This window comes from Spizellomyces punctatus, assembly GCF_000182565.1.
Source record: "Spizellomyces punctatus DAOM BR117 chromosome Unknown supercont1.17, whole genome shotgun sequence".
Classification (NCBI taxonomy): Eukaryota; Fungi; Chytridiomycota; class Chytridiomycetes; order Spizellomycetales; family Spizellomycetaceae; genus Spizellomyces; species Spizellomyces punctatus.
This window is the reverse complement of record NW_015971553.1, coordinates 540,241-566,506: the sequence shown is the minus strand read 5'-3', so window position 1 is coordinate 566,506 and position 26,266 is coordinate 540,241. Positions and strand designations below refer to the sequence as shown.

The 26,266-nt window shown below is 47.1% G+C and overlaps 6 protein-coding genes across 7 annotated transcripts; 3 read left to right on the top strand and 3 right to left on the bottom strand.

Moving 5' to 3' along the window:
- Nucleotides 1-84: 84 nt before the first annotated feature.
- Nucleotides 85-387, bottom strand: SPPG_07839 (uncharacterized protein; the record flags this gene model as incomplete). Its single annotated transcript, XM_016755991.1, has 1 exon — nt 85-387. One exon carries the CDS (start codon nt 385-387, stop codon nt 85-87), a length of 303 nt encoding a protein of 100 aa, XP_016605065.1.
- A 2,672-nt stretch (nt 388-3,059) lies between these two features.
- Nucleotides 3,060-11,264, top strand: SPPG_07838 (CCR4-NOT core subunit CDC39). Its single transcript, XM_016755990.1, has 26 exons — nt 3,060-3,319; nt 3,376-3,598; nt 3,682-3,901; nt 3,961-4,285; nt 4,337-4,450; nt 4,509-4,838; nt 4,902-5,099; nt 5,164-5,435; nt 5,503-6,652; nt 6,715-6,940; nt 7,001-7,261; nt 7,320-7,450; nt 7,511-7,649; nt 7,702-7,793; nt 7,861-8,013; nt 8,070-8,177; nt 8,236-8,290; nt 8,362-8,516; nt 8,585-8,881; nt 8,941-9,179; nt 9,246-9,429; nt 9,495-9,892; nt 9,961-10,075; nt 10,134-10,731; nt 10,794-10,926; nt 10,996-11,264. The coding sequence occupies exons 1-26, from the start codon at nt 3,167-3,169 to the stop codon at nt 11,192-11,194; spliced, it is 6,468 nt and encodes a 2,155-aa protein (XP_016605064.1). The 5' UTR covers nt 3,060-3,166; the 3' UTR covers nt 11,195-11,264.
- Nucleotides 11,026-12,095, bottom strand: SPPG_07837 (uncharacterized protein). The gene is made up of 2 exons (XM_016755989.1): nt 11,556-12,095; nt 11,026-11,497 (listed from the first exon to the last, which is right to left on the bottom strand). The coding sequence occupies exons 1-2, from the start codon at nt 11,898-11,900 to the stop codon at nt 11,267-11,269; spliced, it is 576 nt and encodes a 191-aa protein (XP_016605063.1). The 5' UTR covers nt 11,901-12,095; the 3' UTR covers nt 11,026-11,266.
- Nucleotides 12,096-12,169: 74 nt separating this feature from the next.
- On the top strand, nt 12,170-21,469 carry SPPG_07836 (uncharacterized protein). The gene is made up of 13 exons (XM_016755988.1): nt 12,170-12,386; nt 12,448-12,525; nt 12,600-12,802; nt 12,858-12,969; nt 13,045-13,121; nt 13,191-13,386; nt 13,448-13,535; nt 13,593-13,814; nt 13,880-14,064; nt 14,127-14,215; nt 14,277-20,775; nt 20,843-20,978; nt 21,041-21,469. The coding sequence occupies exons 1-13, from the start codon at nt 12,330-12,332 to the stop codon at nt 21,325-21,327; spliced, it is 8,229 nt and encodes a 2,742-aa protein (XP_016605062.1). The 5' UTR covers nt 12,170-12,329; the 3' UTR covers nt 21,328-21,469.
- Nucleotides 21,470-21,913: 444 nt separating this feature from the next.
- SPPG_07835 (leukotriene A-4 hydrolase/aminopeptidase) lies at nt 21,914-24,809 on the top strand (the record flags this gene model as incomplete). Its single annotated transcript, XM_016755987.1, has 15 exons — nt 21,914-22,129; nt 22,192-22,337; nt 22,400-22,445; nt 22,505-22,537; nt 22,642-22,785; nt 22,847-22,993; nt 23,050-23,105; nt 23,176-23,518; nt 23,669-23,804; nt 23,872-23,886; nt 23,953-24,101; nt 24,160-24,295; nt 24,358-24,469; nt 24,530-24,599; nt 24,660-24,809. 15 exons carry the CDS (start codon nt 21,914-21,916, stop codon nt 24,807-24,809), a joined length of 1,899 nt encoding a protein of 632 aa, XP_016605061.1.
- Nucleotides 24,799-26,251, bottom strand: SPPG_07834. 2 transcript variants are annotated; one of them, XM_016755986.1, is made up of 7 exons: nt 26,192-26,251; nt 26,036-26,125; nt 25,858-25,956; nt 25,518-25,795; nt 25,345-25,453; nt 25,176-25,282; nt 24,799-25,112 (listed from the first exon to the last, which is right to left on the bottom strand). In XM_016755986.1, exons 1-7 carry the CDS (start codon nt 26,220-26,222, stop codon nt 24,966-24,968), a joined length of 861 nt encoding a protein of 286 aa, XP_016605060.1. In that variant the 5' UTR covers nt 26,223-26,251; the 3' UTR covers nt 24,799-24,965. The 2 variants fall into 2 exon arrangements, with proteins under 2 accessions (XP_016605060.1, XP_016605059.1); XM_016755985.1 differs by having other exon boundaries at nt 25,858-25,953.
- Nucleotides 26,252-26,266: the final 15 nt, after the last annotated feature.

The window sequence follows — 26,266 nt, the reverse complement described above, 5'->3', positions numbered from 1 at the left end:
GTTCTTGGGTTTTCTGGGGTTCTTGGGTTCTCTGGGGTTCTTGGGTTCTCTGGAGTTCTGGGGTTCTCTGGGATTCTGGGGTTCTCAGGGGGTCCTGGGATTTTCTGGGTTTCTGGGGTTCTCTGGAGTTTCTGGGGTTCTCTGGGTTTCTGGGGTTCTCTGGGATGCTGGGGTTCTCTGGGGTTCCAGGTAAAGTCCATGGATAGTTAAAATCTCAGGGGTGGTTTCAGGTGGGTCCAATAGGTCCAAGGGTTGAATAACAGGAGAGTGTACCAGGTGGTGGGTGTCAGGGTGGTGGTTCTTGATATCTTCCCCAGTAGAGGCAGAACCTCTATCTTCTACTGAGTCTGCTTGCCATCTCCCTGCTGCTTGGTCTTCAAGGGGCATAGGGGGGCAATATGGCCTGGTTTTCTGCACCTGAAACAGGCTCCCTTCTTTCTGAGCTCAGTCTTCTCAGCCTCAGTGAGTTTGGAGAGAGGCTTCCCAGAGTTGGTGGATATACTATCTATCTCCATAGGGACTACTCCAGAGTTCTCAGCCTTGGGGGAGTAGTAGCTGGTGGCCTGGCTTCTTTTGACATCCCAGCATGATCTCACATGATTTATAGATCATACAGCGTGGTTTAAGCCTGAATCTCAACAACTGGTGAGGTTGAGCTCCAGTTGTTCCTGAACCCTGGGTTTAAGCCCTCTGATAAACTTGTCTAACTTTTCAGCTTCTGACAAGTCATCCACCTGAAGGCATAAAGTATTGAACTGGTTTAGGTACTCCTTTACTGAGCCTTTGTAACGGATTTTTTGTTGGTAGACTACGGTAAAGACAACTTGGGTCTCCTAGCAGGTTGTGTGGGTGTCCGTACTAGGAATCATAGTCTCCAAATCCTTTCTTTGGGCGTCGGTAGCGACTTGAGGGCGAGAGGCAAGGAGAGTCGGTTAGTTGTGAACCGAGCAGGATTTAGAGGCTTCAGTGCGGGTGATCAGGCCATTGAAGCGCTCTGTTAGGTTCCTGTTAACCTAGGATTGGGGTTGAGAAGCTAGTTGTGGGGATTTTTTGTCGCTACGGCTTCTGGCCGCCGACTTATTTTATTGAATTCCTCTTTTTATACAAGAATATGCTACGGTAACGTCTACACTAGTTTCCGTAGCCTTCATTAGGGTGGCGGCGTCCGATCTTCCCATCTCGGACCATCGCCATGATCGATCATGGCTGCGTAACGTATCCTTCACACTGTGCTGGTGTAGCCCAGAACCGAGCTTGATCTTAGGGGTTTCGAAGCTTAGGTTACAATTGCGGAAACCTCAATTGTGGTCACCTGATGCCTTTGAGCGAACCGGTTTATCAGAGTCGTTCGCTACACCTTGTTGTTTGAGCCTGGCCAACTGGTCTCTTGCTGCTCTGGTGGCATTTGCTGGGAGGAAGTTCTCTTGAAGGGCTCTCTTGAACTGGTCCCAAGACTGGATTCTGAGAGGGGATCCTACTGGGTGGTTCTTGACATGGCTTTGCCACCAGACTTCAGCATGGAGTTCCAAGTAGGTGGTGACTGCAGCTTGCCCCAAGTGCAAAGCTATTGGATGCCTGAAGAAAGATGGACATGCACATGGCCACCTGAGGCTAGCATGCTCTAGCTGCAAGAAGACCTGCTATGTGGATAGCATCCTCCACCCCATAGCCACCACCCCCAAGGCAGCCCAGATCCTTAATCTCTCAGCAAGGCCCCAAGCTACCCCCTAGGCTCCAAAGTTTGGCTATCTAGAGAAGGCATCACCCCAGGAGAAGAAGCCCAGAGACCAGCTCAGAAATTTTTTCACCCCTGGCTTGGACCTTACAGAATCAAGGCCAAGGATGAATTTCAGAACTACACCCTTGAGCTCCCCAGCACCATGAAGATCCACCCAGTGTTCCATGTGAGCCTTCTTAAGTGTGACAGAATTCTTCTGTCAGTGCTATAGTTATACTGGTTAGGTGTGGTTCCAAACTAGTGGTCACATGACTTTGCTGATGGTGTCAGCATTCATTTGACCAGAATTAGATAAATAAGCAGATTTAGCCATTTCTGGCTAAATTAGATGAGTATTCTGACACACTGGCATCTGCTCCTTTCAATCAAGTGGCACAATGTATTTAGGATAACTTGTCTTACTTGTGATTGGCTATAAATGGTGCAATAGGCTGACAAATAGTTTAGGATGACATGCATGAGTTCTGATTGGGTGCAAATGGTGCAATAGGCTGACAAATAGTTTAGGATGATGTGGGTGAGATCTGATTGGGTAGTTAGGATATAGCATTTGTCAGCCCCTTTTGTCTATAAAAAGAGGACCTCTCTGAGGCCCCTCAAAGAAAAATAACAAGTAGTAACCAAGTCTTCCCTAGTTTTCTGTTGTCTTCATGTCCCTGCTAGCCTGTTACAACATGCTCGCATCAACTAGTCCATGACATCCCTAGGCATCTAATATCACTACAGATTTCTCTTGTGGTGGTGGGCTCAGTTACCTGATTGACCTACCATGACATTATTGCATGTGTAATTGGGCCTAGTAGTAGTTATTTACTTGTAAGGAGTTAGCTAGTTAGCTTTTCTGAACTGGTTGTCACCAGTTAATTCCCTGGTGTGTGAGGCACTGACATTTGTTTTTGCCAATACAGTACAGTATGTGGGCATTTATGACAATCACATGTGACTGCATGTGAACTGGTTGGTGGACTGCTATTGAATGGAATTGATTTGGTTCATGTGCAGTCACATGGGATCATCATAAACACCCACATACTGTATGGGCAGTGTGATATCACATGTGTCATGTCAGCATCCCATTGTACAGTACACATTTTACCCAGCATTACTGAATGCTAGACTACCACGTGATACACGTGATATCGCACACTAATCTGCTTTTGCTGTACACTAATCGGCATCTGATCATGTGGAATCATTGCAAGAGTGGCACAGCCATATCATCGTTCTGATTCGAGGCGATTCGCGCCGATTCGAAGTGATTGCAAAAGTTGGCACAGTTACGATAAATGGGGAAGCTTTGCTCATAGGATTGCGATTACAGCTGGCTAAACGCTCTCCTCTCTGCGGTTACACTTGTTGCTTCGTGGGCGTTCATTGCCCTCCATCTGTCGGTCTCTTGCAAGCCGCAACGTGAGGGCTTCTTGCCCAATGCATCCAGATTATCCACTGGTTTCTCTTTTCCTAGTGTTGTTGGATTATCCCACGACTTCGTCCAGGAACGTCGTCCTCAGCCAGCTTGCATTTCTTTGCTCGCAGGCTCTCTTGTTCCCAGGGGCGCTGACGTTCACTGAGCTGCACCAGGTAGTAGTAGCTGTCCGTGTACCATTTCGCTGTTGCATTTATCGCCCGCCTCCTAGTTTTTGCGATCGCAAGCGGGCTCGTTGAGTTTCGTTTCGGTAGGGTTCCCTCTCCTGAATACGTCGTCCAGTGATCCGTATTGTTGGAAGCCCATCAACGTTAAATCGTCCTCTGCTCCAACTACTTGGCGAACTCTCCTTGAGACCTCTGATCTCAGTGTAGTTCAGCGATTTGTAGTTGCGGCCACTCTGCTTATTGCGGACGAGCGCGAAGCTGTCGATTGTAGGCTTATTCTTTTGCTCATATGTTCTCAGAGCATGCTACTAACTGAGTCTGAAAACCTTTTTTTTCTTGGCCCGCCATAGCAGCGTCGCCTGTGACATCGTCCATTCCTGACCTTGCCGTAGGAGCCGTTGATCATCTGAAACGACAAGGCGTGGACGGAATCGATCGACAATTAGTGCTCCGCAGTTTGACAATCCTTCATCGTCTTGGGCACATTGAGAATATCGCGAGCAGCTTGGACCTGTCGGTCGCATCGAGCAGTTTCAAGTCAGACAACCGCCTTCCATTACCAGACCCAAGGTAAGTAAGGCAGCGGTGAGCGATTGCGGGCATGTATCTTAGCGGATCCCTTATTTCAGCATGGATCCTACGGAGGAATCTCTCGCTCATCAAGTCAGTGCCGGGATATCGTTGGCAGAGCTGATGGAGGAACTTGGTTATGGGGCCACAAGCTCTTCTATAATCCTTAGGCGTGTCATGGATCATGTGTTTTCCTCATCTGCAAGCTTAAACGAAGAGGAGGTCGCACGAGTGTTAATAATGATGGTCAGAACACATTCAAATTTGGAACAAAGCGCGGCTGCGCAAGGTCTGGCGGCATCAATCTTTGAAGGTGCTGATGTAGCAGTTCAACATATGTCGTCATGGGATGTGGAAGTTTTTGCTTCGGTCGTGGCGGATCTGGTAAGTTCCATTTTGGGAAATGACCGGACGCAGGGCTAACCGATGCGCTAGAACCCGAAGTTGGATTGGTACGTCGTCATGCGTGCGTGTGATCATAAGGACTTCAATATCGCCGATTCCCAAGGGCTCGCTGTTCTGTTAAATGCTTCCAAAGTTTATCTCAAGGTTGGTCGGGAAGGGCTTGCGTTTCTTTAACAGCATTCTGAATGATGGTATCACGTAGGACATCTATCAGTTTCCCGTGAAGGCATTTTTCTGCCGGTGGAACAATGATAAGGGACAGCTATCCTTTTTAAGGCAGGCCATTCACTCAACACCCGAGCTCTTCAGTCTTAATCAAACCACTCTCAAGCGCGTTGTGCCCTTGGATGCATCGAACTCTGCACGAGCAGCTATACCATCCTTAGCCACCCAAGCATTCAATTCGGTTGAGCTGATTGAAACGTTGATCCTGTTGTCAGAGGGACCCTTGTATGAAGATGTGAAAGTTTTGTTTGAACAAGGCGTCCAGCAATCACCAGAGCTTCTTTTGCTGGGCTTTGCCCAAGTGGCAGTAAGTGTGATACCTTAATAGGCGGATCATCTGATGCCGTTATACCCATTTTTTCTTCTTCAGTTCCCCTGGAATGCTATCATGAAGGAAATGACCCCGGGACTCGTAATGTTGTTTCTCACGGGACACCCAAACTCTGGCTTTGTTCTCCCGCGGCTATGGCAAGTAAACCAAAGCTTGTCAACATCAGGCTTGTTACATTTGTATGCCAAGGATCCATCATCCCTGTCCCGAATTTTGGACGTCGCACAGGAAATGAGAGTAAGCAGTTTCTTGTGCGGATGTGCTTATTGCGATACTGGTAATAAAGGTTTACTTTTCCCAGGCGTTGTCTCAGATTCTGGAAATCAAGCCATTTTCTTTTGCCATTGATCTTGCCGCGCTCGCATCTCGGAGGGATTATCTTAACTTGGAGAAATGGCTGCAGGATCACATTCGAGATGAGGGAGAAGTGTTTGTGACTGCGTGTTTGGAATTTTTGAATGACAAAGTTACGTCGCAAAGTGCCCGTATGGATGCATCAAACCCTAAGCGGTCTGTTCCATTATCGGTTGACGTTGTGGCGACTTTCCTGCGAGTCTTGCATGCACATAGCAGGTCAGCAGATGGCCCTGATTATCAATTGTTGCAAAAAGAGCTCATACTAATTTTTGGATGTCTGCAGTACAATGACCCCAGCAAGTTCCGATTTCTTAAAGGAAGTGACCGGCACCTGTCTTCAAACCTACCCTCGATTAGTCAATGTCGCCTCCGTAGGGGATGGTGCATTGGCTGACGGGAACACATTCACAGATGATGTTGAAGAGGAGGCGAATTCATACTACGAGAAGATTTACAAGGGCGACCTCACCATCAATCAAGTCGTCGACCTCCTCCAACGATTCAAGACGTCTGCGACCCCGCGAGAGCAGGATATCTACAAATGCATGGTGCACAATCTTTTCGACGAGTACAAATTTTTTCCGCGATATCCTGAGAAGGAGCTTGCCATTACGAGTCTGCTCTTTGGCGCCCTGATTCAGAATCAGATAGTTACGTCCAGGGCGTTGGGCATGGCTCTTCGATACGTCTTGGATGCACTTCGCCAACCGGTTGGATCTCGATTGTTCAAGTTTGGTATTCAAGCACTGAACCAGTTTCAAGCGCGGCTTGGAGAGTGGCCGCAATACGGCTCGTTATTGCTACAGATTGGCCATCTGTATCAGGCGCACCCGGAAATGGTACAATATATCAAAACTCTTCAACGACAAGTAAACACCAGTGGAGTCGATCAGCAAAGCGAGCATCTGACAGCGGAGGCAAATCTAGCCCTGACTTCGAATAATATTTTAGACCGCAGTGAAGGCGCGAGCGCAGTTGAAGCACCCGTCTTCACAGCGTTAAGACTGGATACTCTCCTCGATGCCGCTAATCGCGATCAGTTCGAAGTTCCCACCGAAGGCACTCAGGACAAGATTCTTTTCATAATCAATAACGTGTCATTCGCGAACCTTGACGCAAAGGTTACTGAAATTAAAGATATTCTTAAGGAGCACCATTTTCGCTGGTTTAGCCACTACATTGTCGTCAAGCGGGCGAGCATTGAACCAAATTTCCACTCATTGTACATCGCCTTCTTGGACGCACTGGATAGCATGAGTCTCTATCGCCACATTCTTCACGAGACATTTGCGAATATACGCATTTTGCTGAACTCGGAGAAAACTGTTACATCTTCTCAAGAACGCTCCTTGTTAAAAAACCTTGGAACATGGCTTGGAGGTATCACTCTTGGCAAAAACAGGCCAATTAAGCACAAAAACTTGGCGGTGAAGGTAGTAAGATATATTTGAGCGCCGCCTCCTCCCTTGCACACGAAACTGACTGGTGATTTTAGGATCTACTACTTGAGGGGTACGACAGCGGACGCTTGATAGTGGTTATACCTTTTGTATGCAAGGTCCTCGAGCAGTGCAACGCTAGCAAAGTTTTCAAACCTCCCAACCCGTGGCTCATGGCCGTCATGAAACTGCTAGCTGAATTATATCATTTTGCCGACCTGAAGTTGAATTTGAAATTTGAGATCGAAGTCCTTTGCAAAAACATCAAACTCGATGTCAAAGGTTTGAATTGTTGTATATATATCACAGATTGCCGGCGTGGTTGACCTTCGGAATGTCCAGATATTCAGCCAACGAGTCTCCTGCGCAATAGACCCCAGAGAGAGTCCACCATTACCACCGACGCTTTTAAGAATATTGGCAAACCTCTGACTTCAACCCTTTCAACTACCGGGGCTGTGGGTAACGGAACACTGGGAGGAGCTTTCCCTGTAGATCCGAACTCTGCCACTTTCACTAGCGGATTGGGAGCAGGTTTGGGGTCTGACCAACCACTGCTCTCACTCTCCAATCACACACCATTGGCAACAAATACAACCGCTGGTGAGATCCATCTTATTGTCAACTGGCATTCTATACGCCATCTCATTGTTGTCTCCAGCCGATGAAAACGGGGTTGGCATCCCGAATCTCGCAGCTTTCATCACTTTTAACCCCAACTTGCCAATTTTTACTGCGCAGCCATCCTTAAAGAGAATAGTGCACATCGCTATTGATCGCGCTATAAGAGAGGTTCAATTTTGTGTGTATTCGGAGCCGTAAAATTGTGTCGCTGAGTTAGGCTTCTTGTAGATAATATCCCCTGTTGTCGAGCGAAGCGTCACTATCGCAGGAATCGCTACGCGAGAAATCGTTATCAAAGATTTTGCTTTAGAGCCGGATGAGAATAAAATGCGCAAGGCTGCACATCTCATGGTGTCTAACCTCGCGGGTACGTACAACCAGTGAGAGAGTTGGGTGCTAGCTCTAATTATGATGTCCAGGGAGCTTGGCTGCAGTATCATCTCGTGAACCCTTACGGGTGAGCATGATGTCTCATCTCCGCAGTCTATTGGTGCAGAACGGCTTCACAGAGGTATACGATGCTCGTCGCATTGCGTTACCAACCGAATCTAGCTTGACATTGTCACTGATATTACCAGCAAACGATGCCGGAGCAAGCCGTGTACATTATTGTAGCCGACAATTTAGATCTGGCGTGCTCTGTATTAGAGAAAGCCGCTGCTGAGAAGGCCCTGCCTGACATTGACGAGGCGTTGGCCACATCTTTTGTTAATCGACGAAAACATCGAGAGGTGAGTTAAAAGCTTAGCCCGTTTCAATGCGGAACCGATCTAATTCTTGAATGAAGCGGAGTAATCAACCATACTATGATATGGCTGTTTACGCGGCCTCCCGGTATCCTTCCACTTTACCGGAGCCGCTGCGGCTAAAAATTGGCGGACTAAATGTGCAGCAGGTAAACTATTACACGGTGCAAGGCTATGGTTGGCGAGTATGTTTCTAACTTCGCGTAGTTCCGCGTATACGAAGACTTCTCTAGAGTATCTCGGCAAATGTCCCCTACGCCTGGTAGGCCTTCTGCTGAAGAACCTGACATGCATTTGCATTTCAATGCAGAATACCAATTTTGTCATATACAGGCGCCGAACTTGGTGAAAAGACGACTCGGCATGCAATACCTCGGGCAGAAACACGCTCAGACACGGTCTCTGCTGTCCTTCCGGGTGCTGGGGAAGGAACATTTGAGGAACCAAGGGGCGCATTACCCACGCAACAATGTGTTGAAAAGTTTGCGGTGAGACGCGTTTTGTTTAGGCCGCAACGTTCGGGTGTAATTCCAAGCTAAAGGACGTATCGCTATAGCATTATATGTCCGATTTAGAGCAACAAGTCCTTCAGAACTCCACTGCTACACTGGCTACCCTTCCAGCTCAGCATGAAATTCGCATTTTAATGCGTGACATACTGTTGCTCCTATCGCACTCTTTCAATCGAGATGAAATTGCACTGCTTTTCGCACAGAAAGTTGTCCAGCTACTGTATAAGAACAACTCACCGATCGGACGAGAGGTCTATATGCATCTGCTGGAAAAGATGTGTGACGTCTCCAAGCGGTTAGCAAAAGAAATTAAAGATTGGTTGCTCTACCATGATGATGAGGTAAGGAGAGGCGCTTGGTCGAACATGCTCTATGTCCGTATTAACCTGTTAATGGTCAGCGCAAATACAATGTTTCTGCAACGCTCGCAATTGTTCAAGCGAATCTTTTGAGTATTTCTGAACTTGATATGCAACTGGCTCGTTTAATGGACGGTGGCCGCACACCTGTCATTGAGTTCACCGTGGACTTGATGCAGAAGTTTGTAGAAGCCGATCAGCCAGTAGCATTGCAGAGCGGTTTCTTTAATAGTCTCGAAATGCTAAACAAATTGGCAATGCGTGGGAAACTATCAGATGGGTCAGTTATTTGGTGAACACCATCCATTGATAAGGGTAGATTTTGCTGATACCACACTTCATCCAGCATTGTTCAACAGTTGGAAGCATGGAGGAGTAATATGCCTCTTTTCTCCGTCAAGGATTTGACTGCAAAAGATAATGAAACGGCAAGCCTTCGAGAGCACCTGGCTGCTTTGTTCCATGATTGGACCCGCACATTTTATCATCCCGCTTCCAACGAAAAGGCCCATGCGTTCTTCATTCAACAGGTACGGGGAAGGTGTTTCGAATTGCTTAGTTGGTCAGATGCTTATTCTCAGAGGTCGCTTCTCAGCTGCAACAGCAAGGCATCCTGAAGGCCGAGTCGATCTCACCACTATTCTTCCGTGTTTGCACGGAGATATGCATTGATTCGTACATCAAGTCAAAATCCAGCCCTGATATTCCGCCCGCCCTACCTTTCCAGGCCGTAGACGCCTTTGCGCGGCTGATTGTTCTCCTCGTACGCTACCATGTTGATCCCGCCGGCGCAGACAACAACCATGCGCGGCTGAATCTGACAGCAAAGATTCTTTCGATTATCGTGTTGGTCTTGGTTCATTCCCACGAACAGCAGCGTACTCATTTCAACCAACGCCCCTTCTTCCGATTGTTTTCCACGCTACTGAACGATCTCAACATGTTTGAACACGATCTGCAACCAATTTACATTCAGATTCTGTCGGCCGTCAGGTACGTATTTGTGGATAGCTGTCATCTCTGATGCAATGAATGCCTGTTTACGTTTATGCTTGATGCAGCAACACATTCCATACTCTCCAGCCTTCATTCCTGCCTGGATTCACGTTTTCGTGGCTGCAGCTCGTTTCACACCGCTTTTTCATGTCTAAGCTGCTTTTAGCTGAAAATCAAAAGGTAGCTGGACACCGCTTGTGCGTATACCGAATAGACGGCTCATTTTCTTCTTCATCAGTTTTGGCCGTTCTTCCAGCGCCTCTTGGTCGACCTGTTTAAATTTCTCGGGCCGTTGTTGAAACAAGTGGAAATGTCGGAAACCACGCGGCTATTGTACAGAGCAACTTTGCGCATTTTGCTTGTCTTGCTGCACGACTTTCCCGAATTTCTGTGCGACTATCATTTCAGCTTTGTAGATGTGATTCCCCATACGTGCATACAACTGCGGAATCTGATTCTTAGCGCCTTTCCGAGAAACATGCGGCTGCCGGATCCGTTTACACCGAATCTGAAAGTTGACTTATTACCGGAAATCAACCAGCCGCCGCACGTTCTGTCCGACTACACCAGCAGCTTGCTACTGAACAATTTCAAGCAAGACATTGACGTGTATTTGAAGACGCGTGGGCCAGTAACGTTTCTGCTGGACTTACGGAGTCGCTTGCTCCTTCCGGACTCTGCTTATAATGTCGCCGCTATCAATGCTCTGGTATTGTACGTTGGTGTACAAGCCATAACGCAAACCCAGAGTAAGCAGTCGCAAAGCTCCACTCCCATAACACACAGCGCTCCCATGGACATATTTCAGCAATTGGCGGTGGATCTCGACACGGAAGGTAAGGAAATAGCCAATCGGCTAGTAAACACAGTCTTAGCTCATAAATGTATCTTTACGTAGGTCGATACTTGCTCTTCAGTTCAATAGCCAATCAACTTCGCTACCCTAATAGTCACACGCATTATTTCAGTTGTGTACTGCTCTACCTGTTTGCCGAGGCGAATCAGGAGATTGTGCAGGAACAAATAACAAGGTAATTGGATCGATACATGATACTGTGTAAGCATTCCGCTGTCTGACAACCGATACCTCTATCTTCAAGGGTCTTGATTGAGAGGCTGGTAGTAAACCGACCACATCCGTACGGCCTTCTGATAACGTTTATCGAATTGATCCGAAACCCGCGTTACAATTTCTGGGATCATACGAACTTCATACGGTGTGCTCCGGAAATCGAGCGACTGTTTTCTAGCGTGGCCAAATCCATCAACCAGTCCTTAATGCGCTCCCCCCAGTCATAGCAGTCTTGTATATTGCAGCTTATTCTGTACAAAAATTGACCGATTTAAATATGTGTTAAAACTCTGCGGCTTCTATATACTGTCTAAATCGCACGTATCGTAACTCGCTACAGTTGCGGCGTCCGCTGGGGAAAGCAAGAGAAGCCTGGAATCCGGTTCACTTGATCTCACTTCATGTGGATCTTCTCCAAAGACCACGCGAACATCATACTCCTTGTTAAGTGAATGTGAATGACTGAAGTGATGATTTCGGGATTGTGCAGTGGATGACAGAGTGGTACATCCCTCCACCAGGCACCGGTACTAATAACCAAAAGTTACGAAACATGCTGTCCGACAACGAGTTATATGGGTACCATACCATATCTTGCTGAGCGGCTAAAACCTGGAAAAAACTATCGTGCATCTCCTGGAGATGAATGTCCAGCAAGTATGCGGTAGGTAAAATACGCCCACAAACAAAGCACAGGAGCACATGGGCCTCACGGTAGTGCTCCCGGTAGGCATCAACTGTTTGGAATGAGAAGTTCAAGCAGGATGCTGCGAGGGTGCAAGATACCGGCACGTCTGATGAGTTGTGAGGATGTACTGGAGTAACGTTATCATCGTCAGGTAGCATCCGGTACCACTTGGTCTCATGATTAATATCTTCTCCAAGAGACCGCCTCCGTTTACGAAAAGAGGTCTCCGCGCTGCTCGCTGTCATTCGTCCACTCACACAAGTCGGACCATAGGATGTAATCGCTTGGTGGTAAGCCACGATACGAGCTACCCAAATGGGTGATCCGGTGGCCTAAAAATAGCTAGTAGCCGGATCCTACTAGGTAAACCCTGTTCGTTCCTGTGCTTCGTTTGCTGATGATCTCGGAATCCGTTTACGTCGACTTTTGGGTTTCATGCCTACCCAACTCATTGCAGGGGACGCGCTAAGCCGCCTTGGGGGCAAGCGGACGTAATCATTTTTTTATTTTTGACTTACGTGAGATCGTCGAAGTAGATCTTCGCTGCCCAGTCCAGGCACATTTTTCGTAGTAAATTCAAGGGCAGCCTAACCTAGCGGGAGCCTTGCGACCGGCTCCTCGGTCATTGAGCGCATTCATCATTCCCCGGGCCCTACTCTTCCATTACACCGGCCATGCTGCAGCCCACAGTAAAAGAGCTTAATACAACCGACGGTAGTAACCGGTTTAGGGTACGTCCAGCCTCACATTATCTCCCGAAATATAAGGATTTCTCACCCTGAACTGTCTTAGTTTCAATCGTTTCATGATCGTATCAAAACGGTGAAAATCGACGTTGCTCATCGTGTCCGACAACATGGTCCAATCGAGGTACGTTTGCTTGTTCTCGGGACATTGAAAGTTCAAACATTTGTACAAATGTCTGATCTGGCAACTGTCACCAGGACGAGGATGGCTCTTTCTTCAAGGATGCTCTTGATCGATGGGTGGAAGTCAACTGTACTGGACACTTCACTTCATTTGTCCGGGATGTGCGGCCCTTGTCCATGTCACTGGTGCAAATACTATATCATAAAGATGCGATGATGACATTGATCATGCGTCATCTTCAAATATTCGACAGTCTCGCGTACGAGCCGATTTTGGAGTACGTATACGAGTGCCTGCTTGCGATGGGAGCATGTTACTAATCCGTTTTCCAGTTTGACCGTGGCGTTAGCTCGAGATCTGCAGGATGATTTCCATCCCTATATCCGTCCACTTTTTGAAATCATTGTTCGATTGCTCCAAATATCAGATATCAAACTAACCGAGGTAAGTCCTGATGTCTCTGGGGCCATCAAGACTGGGGGTCTCATCATATTTTTCTTGCGTCACCTTTCATTATAGTGCCTGTTCAATACTCTCGCGTATCTTGTTAAATATCAATCCAAATACCTACTAAATGATATGTCTTCGACTTTTGAGTATGTTGCATTCGCGATTCATCGGTTGCCCCGGTCATTAATTCCTTCCTCTGCGTACTTGAAAAATAGCTTAATGGTCCCACTGTTAAGAAGCACAAAAGAGTACATTCGGCGTTTTGCAGCAGAATCCTTCGGATCGTTGATGCGAAAGGTTCAAGGAGCATCCGCTGCCTTATTGTATGAGGACATCATCCGGCGCCTCAGAGCGACCCCTGAGGATCCTCTTCTCGATGGCCTCAGCGCACTTTTCTTCGAAGCTGTTAAGGCACGTATATGGCATGACGAACACGACCCACGTATGGTATCTCACACTACCGTCCTTGCAGCAAGTAGACGGAAACGTCCACTACCGGTCACCAGTAATGGTGAGGCAGCTATTCTTGGTAATACTGAGTGAAGGATCCGATGACACCGGTATTTCGGACAGCGTTTGTCATTGTAAACTTTTCAAGTATTAATGTTTAGGTTCAGATCCTGCGTACCGGATGCTGCAGCGCTTATTTGAACTAGTCGGGCATCATACCGCAACTGAGAATCTGATCCCTCTATGGGATACTTTGTTAAGCGAGTTGCAGTCATGGATGGAAAAAATTAGGGCAGGAACACCAACAGCGACTATCTATATGCAACTAAGCAAAATAATGCATTTGATCCGCAATTGGGTTGCTCTTCGCAATGGCAGAAAGGTCACAAGTACGTTGATTGAAGTGGTGCGTAAATGAAGGAACTTGATCGCCTTATCTCATCTGACTTCACAGATCGAGAGTCGCTCTATATGACATTGAACCCTCTTTGCCAACTTCTTTACGAGGCGCGCGGTGACTGCCCATCGCACACAAAAACAGCTTTTGTTGAGCTGCTGGCCGAATGCTTGCTGATTTCTTCAATGGAAGAGGTGCTTACCCGTGGGAAGGATATTTTGAATACCCTCTTCACAACTGATGTACGGTTGCATATCGAACTCTGAATAACGTGTGCCTGATTCTTATGATAACTGCTATGTAGGACTTCGCACTCGTCCTCCATTTTTGCGACCTGCTCCATCATCGGAATTGGGAGCACTTCCCCAGAATCATCCTTCCGTATTTGTTGACGTAAGTGACACATCCGGATTTGTCCGCATCATACGGCTCGTATTCATGTCATCTATCCCAGATATATACAAGGAAGATGGGCACTCCATCCAAAAGAATTTATTCTGTGTTTAGCGAGCTTTTGCGGCAAGATCGATCAATACATCGCAACCCTTCCATATTCTTTTAAGACGGCTGATAATCGCATTCGCTTTGACTCTCATGTGAGCTACCTCCGATCATCAACAAGAAATGAGATTAAAAGCAAGCCTGAATCTGATATAGCTCCGGCAATTATTGATTTATTGCGAGAGCGAGAAAGCTGGAACGCTAAGTTTCGAGAAATCGCGAACGAATCGCATCAGGCATCTTCAGATCTCGGTCTACTTGCCGCCGTATGTTCAACCATCCCTTACATTGCGCTACCATTTGCGGACGTTTTTGAGGCTCTAAATGCTTTGATAGCATCGCTCGTGGACGTTCTCTCTGGCGACATGTTGACCGACCCTGCCAGCCGCGCTGTAATGTCTGCTTTGGCTGGCCATGTGATCGGTGCTCTATCTGAATCTGCTTCACGGAGTGGGAGCATTCATCGCTTAGGCGACGCATGGGATGTGATCATCACTTCGTTTCTGCCTTATGCTGTCAACAATGCTGTAGCTCTGCAAGGGGTGGCCGACTTTGTAGAAGTCCTTCAGCGGTCGGGCGATCACGCTCTCCTATCTACCGGTAATCTTGGAGAAGTTTTTGCCACTATTGGTAAAGATATTGGGTCTCTGAACGGGGACGTTCGACTGCATACCTTACGAATATTATGTGCGTTTGATCAGTGTCCTCTGGAACCTAGTAAGGATAGCGCATATACTGGAACCTGTCCTGTTTTTGCGATCTGCTTGGAGGTGGAACGCACTGCAAACACGGTCGCGACACTTAGAGAGAAGACCATCCTTTTCCGGCGTCTCGAGTCCCTAGCTCTGTCTGGTACTCTGCCGGCTATGTATGCGCAGGCGCCCTTACGCTATGCGTTGGCGATGTTGAGTGTGCCGTTCACCCCTCTTTGGGCCGAAGCCACTAAACTCGTTTGCAACCTTGGACAACGCGATCTGAGCCTTTTCTGGTCAGCATATTATGAAACGCTTCTAGGAGCGGATGTAACTTGCATGATACGAAAAGACATGAATATGTGTGATCAGGCAGGTCTGGAGAACAAGGAAGACGTTTCGCCGGCGCTCGAAGCTCCGCAACCCGGCGTTACGGTGAACTGCACAAATGTCGCAGATGGGACTATCTTAGTCCGTGCCGTTTACACTGATATCGATGACCGCCTGTCCATATTCTTAAGAGATCTAGTAACCATTTCCAGCCATCGTTTCGATCCGGTGAAATATCATTCTCTTCTCATAGGCATTCTCTCTGGTGTACCCCAAGCCGTCGAGAAGCATTCTGAGCAGATTGTTTCCATATTCCTCGCGCTATTTGAGATGGAGGATTGTCGTCAAACCACCTTTCAACCTCGTCAACCTCTACCAAATGGAGCAGGCACAGAGCGTCAGCAAGCGCATGTTGAGATCAGAGATGGATGTCGAATGAGAGTGATCGATTTCCTAGGTGTCATGTCGAAAGTTAGGCAACCTTCCCGTATTTATAAGTCGCATTTGTTGTACAACGTTTACCTGCAGCTTCTTTCGCATGGGGATGATCGGCTTCAGAGATTGGCTCTCGAATGTATAATCGCCTGGAAACAGCCGGGGATCCTATATTTGGAAGATGCTTTGAAATGTCTTACCGAGGACGATAAGTTTCGTGACACTCTTTCAAAGGTGGATATGGAGGACATTCATGCGAATGTGAAAGTTGTGGATCAGGCGCCTTTAGCCCAGGTTCTAGTGCGCATTCTGTACGGCAAGCTCATCAGTAAACGAGGTCGAAGTTCTGCAATGATGTTAAGAGCCCGGCGAACGGCGATTTTCGCGTTTCTAGCTGGATTAGATGAGTCCTACCGCGCACACATCTTTGACATGATGCTAGACTCGTTCGATGCCGTCGTCTGTACTCCGGAACCGACCTTTGAGGCCCCTTTGCAGATAACGGATGGTTTAATGAACGAATCGCTCAGGGACATGAAGAGAAAAATTGGCTATCTGCATTTGCTTCAAGATGCCATTAAGCAACTGAGGAATCTACTGGTCCCCTTCCTACCAAAGCTACTAAAAGTCCTGCTATACCTGCTACATTTTTCTAATACTCTCGAGGAAGATCGCAAAAGAAATAACCGGTCCTCTGAGACAAATGAGGATCCAGGGGAATCGTATGTCGACAAGCAACTGAAGGAGATTCGTGTTCTCGCAATCCGTAGGGTAAACGAGCTATTTGAGGTGGATTTGGATTTTGACTTTAGCCCGTATATCCCGGCGATGTTCCAGACGTCCATCAACAAACGGATTGCCGCATTCGGTGTTGAGAATACGCAGGCGCCTAGTTCACTCCTTGAGCTTCTGAGGACATGGTCGAAACATCGACAATATGCATCGTATTTGATCGATTACTCGCCACTTTTATTCCCGAGCATTCTGTCTCTCCTCTCCGCGAAGAAAGTACAACCCGCGGTCGTCAATGTCGTGTTGGAAATCGTTGAAGCGATTCTGCTATTGGATGACGAGTATCCATCCGATTCCCTGGCAACGAATATCATAAAACCGAGTTTATCTGTGCTGATGTTCAATCTCCGCTGTTTGCTCTCTTCTCTTTTCGAAGACAAGGGGCCAACACGATTACTGGGCAACACTATTCCCGCTCGGGTGATTCGCATCCTGGCACAGATATCCATGCACGTGACGGATGCTGATCAGGCGTCTAATCTGCTGGACATGATGCTACCTTACCTAAAACGGCCCGCGAAGGCTGTTCCAGAGTCCACCAAGGTCGAAATCCTTCGGATTTTTTCCGACTTCGTGTCCATATTACCTGCGTTGAGGGAAACATCACCCTGTGGCACAATTTACTTCAAGGTCATATCCCAACTGTTTGGAACGCTAGAAAGTAGAGAAGCGCGCGAACAATTACTTAAAGTCTTTTCGGAATTTGTCAAGCTTGATGCTAGTCTGAACCTTGTGTCAGAGCTCATACATGGGCTAAACGCATATTCCACAAACCGCCTTGACGAACCAGACTTTGATCGCCGCTTTGAGGCCTTTGGACGCATCAGTCAATCTCTCTACGTCACGTTGAGCTGTACGCAATGGCTACCAATTTTGCATAACCTGCTGTTTTACATTCAGGAACCTGAAGAGTTCTCCATTCGTACTAGCGCCGGTTTTTGCGTATCCCAATTTATTGCCCGAACGTCGGAACAGCGGCATAGGGACACGCCAGAAGAGTGTGCGGAGCGGATGAACTTGTTGGTTCACGTTATACTTCCGAGGATACGACGAGGGTTCAAGCTCAAGATCGAGCTGATCCGACAGGAGTTTCTAAATCTGTTGGCACAGACTGTGCGCTCTTTCCCATCTTTGTCATCTGTTTCTGATATGGTGGGTCTTTTGGCTGACGGCGATGAGGAAGCCAGTTTCTTCGGCAATATATACCACATGCAAATACATCGACGCATTCGTGCATTGCGACGCCTTGCCGATGAATGTAGAGCGGGACATTTAACGGTCGGGAACATCGCTAATGTATTTGTTCCGATCGTTGTACATTTTATTTTCGAATCTGACCGTGTGCAAGATCACGACCTAATCAATGAAGCGGTTACTACCCTTGCAGCATGTGCAGGATCGTTGAGTTGGGGACATTATTATGGACTGCTCAAACGGTTTCTCAACGCCCTACAGCACAAGCCGGCACTTGAGAAAGTGATAAACCGGGTCATCATCAGCGTGCTGGATAATTTCCATTTCGATGTCTCAGGAAAGAATGATCACGCGATGCCCAATGTGAGCAGTGAAGAAAGTGCAGTTCAGTTGTACGTACCTGAAGATGCAAATGACCATGTTGAAGTTGACATCGATGAGGACCAGATAGATGAAGGAGCCGAAGGCATGGTGAACAAATTGGGTAGTGAGATGCCGGACATCTCGCTTACTGAACGGGTGCATAGTACGGTCATGCAAAGGCTCTTGCCGGATCTGCAAGGCTACCTGGCGGCAGTTGACGACAACACGATACCTATTCGAGTCCCGTTGGCTCTGGCTATTGCGAAATTACTGCAGAAACTTCCGGAAAAAAGTATACAGGTTCAGTTGCCTAAGCTGATTACAACACTCTGCCAATTTCTTCGCTCTCGAGGCCAAGATGCTCGCGATCGGACACGGGACACATTGGTTAAGATTGCTGCAGTTTTGGGTGCTGAGTATTTACCTTTCATCTTAAAAGAACTCGAAGGGGCGCTTACGAGAGGGTATCAACTTCATGTCCTCGGTTTTACGGTGCATTCTCTAGTTTCCAACATGGTTCCCACTGTTGCTGCCGGGCAGTTGGACGCGTGTGTAGGAAACCTTGTCCGAATCTGCATGGCTGATATCTTCGGTGACGTTGGTGCGGAAAGGGAAGTGGAGGAACTTCGAGGAAAGATGCGTGAGATTAAAGTTACGAAAAGCTTTGATTCTTTTGAGCTCATATCTCAAGTAGTCAGCTTCAATATGATCGGAGCTCTGCTGCTACCGCTGAAGGAGCTCATGCTGGAAACTAATAGTGCGCCAGTGATACGCAAACTCGAAGAGGTTTTAAGGAAGCTTGCAGTCGGTCTGAGCAGCAACACGGGCTTGAGCGAGACCGATTTGATGGTCTTCATTCATAACCTTGTGACCGAGAGCCTTTCTATATCCCAAATGCCAGCTCAGACAAAAAGGGAGAGAGCAGTCGTCGAGCAAAATTTTCTGGTTCAACTGAAGCGGACTGATTGCGTTGAGCCTTTGAAGTATTTTCAAGCAAATGCACATATGTTTGTTAACTTCGGGCTGTCCCTCCTATTGACAGCATTACGGACGGAACGCGTCAGCATTCGGAACGAACGTCACCTGAGCATGTTAGACCCATTACTTGAACTTCTCGGCCGTTCGCTATATTCCAAACATAGTGCAGTTAGCATTCAGGCATTGCGAATATTGACCATCCTTGCAAAAGCACCCTTGCCGAAGCTGAAGGAAACCATACCGATCGTTCTCAAGCGATTGTTTGAAATCGTGAGCAGGAGCCTGGCTACGAATCCCGAATTGGTCCAGGCCGCCTTCCGCTTATTGACCACCATAATACGGGACTGTAGTTATGTGCCAATTGATCAAAATCAAATTGCCGCACTACTCGATGTCATTCGTCCCGATGTAGAAACACAAGTGCCGGATCGGCAGACGACGGTATTCTCCCTCATCCGTGCGATCCTGGGACGGAAGTTTCTTGTCAAAGAAATCTATGATTTGATGGATATTGTGCGGAAGTGCATGGTGACAAGTCAAAGTGCTCAAGTTCGCGATCTTTGTCGACAAACGTATCTCCAATTCCTCTTGAACTACCCACATGGTCCAAATAGCTTGCGCAAGCAACTAGGTTACTTGGTTAAAAATCTGGCATACGAACACGAAAGCGGACGCGAGTCAGTACTCGAGATATTAAACTTGCTGATCCATAAGGGGGCTGATGAAATGATATTTCATTACGCGGAAATGCTCTTTGTCGCCTTGGTGATGAATCTAGTCAACGACGATTCCGCAAAGTGCAGGGAGATATCTGGCTCCCTCCTTTCTACCCTGACGGCTCGTTTGGATGGGAATCGAGTATCCAAATTGCAGCTTCTAGTGGAAAAATGGTTCGAGCAGGACACGCAACCACACCTGCAGCGCACAGCCGCGCAGGTTGCCGGACTCATGGTGGAAGCCTCTGGCGAAAAGCAAAAGAGATGGCCACCAGCATTACTGGCACATTTGGAGAAAGTGCTGCACGAAGTGGCCGAGCAGCAAGGTAGAACCAACGAACAAGAAGAGACGGGGCCAATTGAAGAAGGCCACACCTGGCAGATTGCGTATTATACCGTGAACACCTTTTCCAAGGTTCTAGTACAATATCCCGACACCATGGATGCAACCGAACCAATCTGGCAACACGTCCACCGGCTACTGCTACATCCTCACCAATGGGTTCGAATTGCCTGTAGCCGCTCTTTTGGCCTTTTGTTTGGTAAAATCGATGTTATATCCCGTAAGGTGATTAACTCTCGAGTGGCAAGTCCGCATACCGTCCTGGCTAGCCAAGAATCGCTTAAACACCTAGGCAATTCTTTCTGTGCTCAGTTGAATTCTGACTTGTTGACGACGGATCTTGCTACGCAAGTAGTAAAAAACCTATTTTTCCTTGGAAAGTGCTTCTACGAGCTAAACAAGGGCAACTTCGCCATGAGAGGGCTGGTACCATCCCTGGAAGAATTGGACGATACCGCATCACATGAGAGCGAACCCATATTGGAGGACCAGATTCCCAGCTCGGGACCAGATGACGCACCCTCACATGGTGATTTGCTACTTGCACTGTGCCGTAAGTTGTCGTACCTGGCAAGAGCTGAGGCTTCCAAGAAGCGGGGACCTATCCTGGTTAGTCAAATACTCTGAATGATTTCCTGCATTCACGAACTTTACTAAATGTGATTCTCTCGATCAGCGTCGTAGCGTCTTTCAATGGTTTGCGGCCATGAGTAGGTACATTCCATCGGTACATCTGAAACTATATCTTGTTCCGATGGTATCAACGTTATACCGGACGTCCAAAGACGAGACTGCCAAGGGCAGCGATGCAGGTGCGATTTTAGATTACTTTAGCTCTCGGTGGAGATTTCTCACCAGATAATTTTAAACGCAGACGAGCTGCGCCTACTAGCAAACGAGGTCATGGAATTGATTCAGAGGCAGGTCGGTACTGCAGATTACCTGGAAGTCTACAATCAAGTGCATTTCCGAGTGCAGACGGTCAGGCAAGAACGGAGAGTACAAAGGAACGTACAGGCTGTTCTGGATCCAGAAGCACGAGCCCGGCGAAAACTTCAAAAATCCAACATGAAACGCACAAACCGAAAGCGGAAAGCAGAGGAGTTTGCGAGAACCAAGCACCGAACAAACATCTCCAAGAAGTTGCGTCATGGGCAATGAGCGACTGCTGATATTTTTTTGTATATACTGTATTTTTATTGTATTTCGCATATCTTATACATGTTTATATAGAGTTTTGTAGACCATAACCAATTATTGTCCCCAACATGAATAGCGATGCTCTGGAAAAGTGTAAACAGATTCGGGTGTGGAGCGTGCTTCGATGCAATATCGTACACCAAGTTGCATGACCTCAACTGGCTTCACTGAGTTTTTCAGGTGACAACTAGAGTTCATGTTTTGTTTGTCAGTTTTCAACAGATTGTAGCACAAAATGTTGCTATTCATTTGACATTTGAGCAAGAAAACGCTCTCACTCAGAGTCTTTTCATACCGTGGTACGGCGGATCGAAGAATCTTGTAGCGCAACTCAATACTTAAACCGAGTGCGGCCTCGGTTGTATTGATCTTTCAGCGTCGCGTGGACATTTGCCGTCGTTATCCTCCATGGCTGCTCGGTGACGGGGTCATGATAAATCCCCATGATTTCCCTTTTGCCGCGCCCACGTGATTTATATGCCACCAGCATCGCAAGTCCCCACTACAAAAGGAACGGGCACAAGGGCATACTATCATGTATTAAGCCATGACGTGCCCAACGGATCCCAATTCGTTTGCAAACGTACATGAGATTGTGGTGAAGCATACCCACCTCACACTAACAGCCGACTTCGATCGTCGCATTTTACATGGGCAAGTCGTGCACCAGGCACGGGCAGTTCAACCCAATGTCTCTCAGTTGATCTTGGACTCGAACTTTCTCGACATTCAGAGTGTGTCAGTTAATGGAGTTCCTTTGAAGGTACTTACACTGGAGAAGCTTTCTTGCGGTATATTTGAAAATTACAACTAACGTCCGGGCAGTTCATCGTCGCGGATCATCACCCTAAGTTCGGGTCCAAGTTTACCATCCACTTCGAGAAGCCACTCGGGACCGATGAGGAAGTTAAGGTCTGCATTGAATATGCTACCACAGAAAAATGTACTGCTCTTCAGTGGCTAGAGCCAAGGTAACTGTAGTAAACCCGCGACCATCTCGTCCAGCCCACTATATTGACGATCGTGCGTGAAGCCAAACTATGGGAAAGAAATATCCATACCTCTTTTCTCAATGCCAGGTGTGTGCTACTGTGTCAACTTGATCTTGCGTTTGCTTTACTCAAATGTTCCTCTAAAGGCGATTCATGCCCGCAGCATGCTGCCGTGTCAGGTAGAGATCTCCATTATATCCACACAGAAGATATATTTATGCAACATACAAGGCCTAGCATTTACATGGTTTTCAAAAAAAATATGCTAATAATTGGCTGGCAGGACACCCCTGGAAACAAGTTGAAGTGGTCGGCAGACGTGGTCGTCCCCTCGCATCTTCGTGCATTGATGAGTGCTGTACGAACCGGTGAACGCACCGTAGGGGATCAGAAAGTGTATAGCTTTGCCCAGAATGTGGGAGTTCCGGTAGGTGCAGCAATACATTCATTAAACAATGGGAGTTGGTGTAACAAGTTCTTTTTAAAAGTCCTACCTAATCGCTCTAGCAGTTGGAAACCTCGAAGGTCGAACCATAGGACCCCGCTCAACAGTGTGGAGTGAACCTGAGAACGTCGAGGCTTCCGCGTGGGAATTCATCGACACTGAGCGTTTCATTAAGACTGGCGAAGAGCTGGTGAGTTTTACTAGTATTTTAAGTGCAGGCTGTTAAATTTAACCTGCGCTTTTCAGCTCACTCCTTATGAATGGGGCCTGTACGACTTACTTGTACTGCCTCCGAGTTTCCCGTCTGTATCTTTCTTCTTCCGTTCGCTATGTGATCTAGTAATAATATATGTTGCGACTTGGTACTCACAGATATGGGGGTATGGAGAACCCCTGCCTTACGTTCGTCACCCCAACTCTCCTGGCTGGTGACAGAAGCTTAGTTGATGTGGTTGCTCATGAGATTGCTCACAGTTGGATGGGCAACTTGGTTACGACCCAAAACTGGGAGCACTTCTGGTTAAATGAGGGATTTACGGTATTTATAGAACGGAAGATCGCCGGTCGCCTCCATGGGCAACCTGTTCTCGAGTTCGATGCCATTATCGGGTTGAAAGCTCTCTCGGAGTCGGTTGAGCATTTTGAGGAGATCAAGCGCCCGGAGTTCTCGCGCTTGTGTCCCTGTTTACGGGATGAAGATCCCGACGAGGTAGGCGTTGAGTGGAATCCAGAACTGTTTCCTTTTACTCAGCTCGTCCGAATCAACTCTGTTTCGTGGCAAAATGGTGTCCACTAGGCGTGAGTATATACGTTACGAGTGTTCCATAGCCTTATCCATGTTGTTAACCTTCCATAATTGATGCAGATTCTCTTCGGTTCCTTATGGTATCCATGTATTTTGAATGAGCGATTCCATTATTTGATGCTGAACAGTTACATAGAAAAGGGTTTCAACCTGTTGTTCTACCTTGAACGACTGCTGGGTGGCCCGGATGTATTCGGTGAGGATTCATTAAAGCCAGCCACGACAGTTGCTGATACTCACATACCGATGTAATCTTGCGGCAGAGCCTTATCTTAAGGGTAAAGAGCACGGGCTCATATTGTAGATAGCATGAAGTGACTCATGGACCTATTGATTTCTCATAGCTCACGTCACGAAGTTCGCCCACACGTCGATTGCGACTGATGACTTTAAGCGGTTCTTGTACGAATTTTATCGCACCTCGTATGGGGATGAAAAGATTGCTCTTTTGGACACAGTTGATTGGAACGCGTGGTTATTTGAGCCCGGCATGGTCGGTGTTGATTATCACTACTCTCTGGCCAGCCACTGCTGACATCTTTTCTATCTAGCCTCCTGTGAAAAACGACTTTAACCAAGAACTTGCTCAAGTTTGCCAAGATCTCGCTGACGAATGGGATGCATGCAGGGGCAAACAGCCTCAATTTGATAAATCGGTATTTGAAAAGTTCAACTCCAATCAGAAAGGTGCGTAGTCAAAGTCCTTGTCATGATTCTGCTCCTCAGTATCTAACATTCTTTGCTTAAAGTCATGTTCCTCGAAAAGTGTCTACTAAAATCTGCCTTTCCGCACGAGCTTCTCGCAGCTATGGACGAAACATACACCTTATCTAGTGTCACTAATGCTGAGATCCGATTCCGGTAAGTGGTGCTGGCACTTTTTACCCCTCATGCACAGGACTGATCAAAGGGGGTGTGCAGGTGGCAGTGGTTGTGTCTGAATGCAGAGTACGAGACCGTCTTCCCAGAGGTCACCCGGTTTCTCACAGAAGTAAGAATCGTAACATCGCATGGCAACTACAACTAGCTATTAAGCATGTTGTTTCGTCAGGTGGGGAGAATGAAGTTTGTGCGGCCGTTGTACCGGGCTTTGAACAAGTGCAAAAACGGAGGAGCCTTGGCCAAGAAAACATTCCTACAAAACAGAAACTTTTATCACCCTATCTGCGCAAATATGATTCGTAAGGATTTGGGACTTTAGAAGGAGTAGTTATCAACGAGAGTCCGGATTACCGCGCATTTTGTACGGTTTCCAACCAAATTATTACTTCTACATGTAGACACGTGCAGTTAACAAGATAATGTACAAGTATCTGTCATTTAAATAGATTCGGCGTCCTGTGCGTTCCGGAGTCGATCATGACGAGGTGGTACGACCCGCAGTGTTATGCGAGTATCCTGGGAAGTCGTAATCAATACCAAGCGCTTGAAGGCGGGCACGCTTGTTTGATTCTTTTTCCAGTAACGATTTCACTTGCCGGTCGTGCGTTTTCTTCGAAGGCGACTGTATATTGAAATTGAAATGGTTACTAAAGAGCTGAACTGGCTTTAATCTGTGAAAACAGACCTTGTTGTGCTTTTCGCGTTGCAATTTTGCCCGTGGTATGACTTTGAACTTCTTGTCCGCTCCTTTCCATGTTTCAGGATGTACACCATCTTCTGGAACGAACTTGCCTGGAGTGGACCTTATCCTTAGCTTAAAGTATACCATGTCTGCATATCCAGCGCACACGTACATCTTAGCAGATGGTTAAACAGCAGATAATTATCCATCGTCTCAGCGACAATCTTTGCCGTATCTTCCGAGGAAAACTCTATAAATGCGTAATGCTTCGATTTCCCAGTCTAAACAAGATAGGTCATTTTCAACAAATGAGTTTCACAAGCGACGCAAAAAGGACAATGGTACCTTCTTATTCCGTGAAAGGCGTAAGCGTTTAACATCTCCAAATTGTGAAAAGTACGCCTTCATCTCTTTCTCATAAAATCCATGTGGAATTCGGCCAAGGAAGACCACGCCAGGTTTGGATGTAGCAGTTGTATCTTTTCCCTTTCTCGTCCTTTCCATCAGCGCCTCCTTATCCTCCGGGGATAGTAGAACCAGAGGACGATTTGTCTTGAACTCATCGTCAGAGCTTTCCGCCGTTGAAGCATCATCGTCGGAGCTATCATTTGAGTCGGTATTTTCTTTTCAAGCGATGAGTTTCAATGTGATATGTAAGATGTACAATGGACAGCTCCCGCAATACCTTCAATCACAATATTTTCGGTCTCATTTTCGGATGCTGCTTCACTGGCCGTTATGCCTTCTCTCTCCTCCTGACTGTCTTCCCCTGACACCGGATCTACTAGTTGCAGTCACATTGAGCCCACTGTTTGCTTTGTCAAGTGTACGATATGGACAAGGGAAAATGCCCATAATCTTACTTGGAATCGTCTCCCCAACAGCCTCAATGTATTCTTCTCCTGGTTGAGAACCCTTGCCTGTCTTTGTCTTCTTTCCAACCCCACTTTTGGCTACAAATGTAAATATGCCAGATGTTAGGTACAGTTAGAACAAGCGTAACTTCAGCCGGTTGTTACCTTCTGCACGACGTTTCTTATGCCCAGACATGATACTGTTCAACTTCCAATAAATGAAATTGAGATCGCTATAGA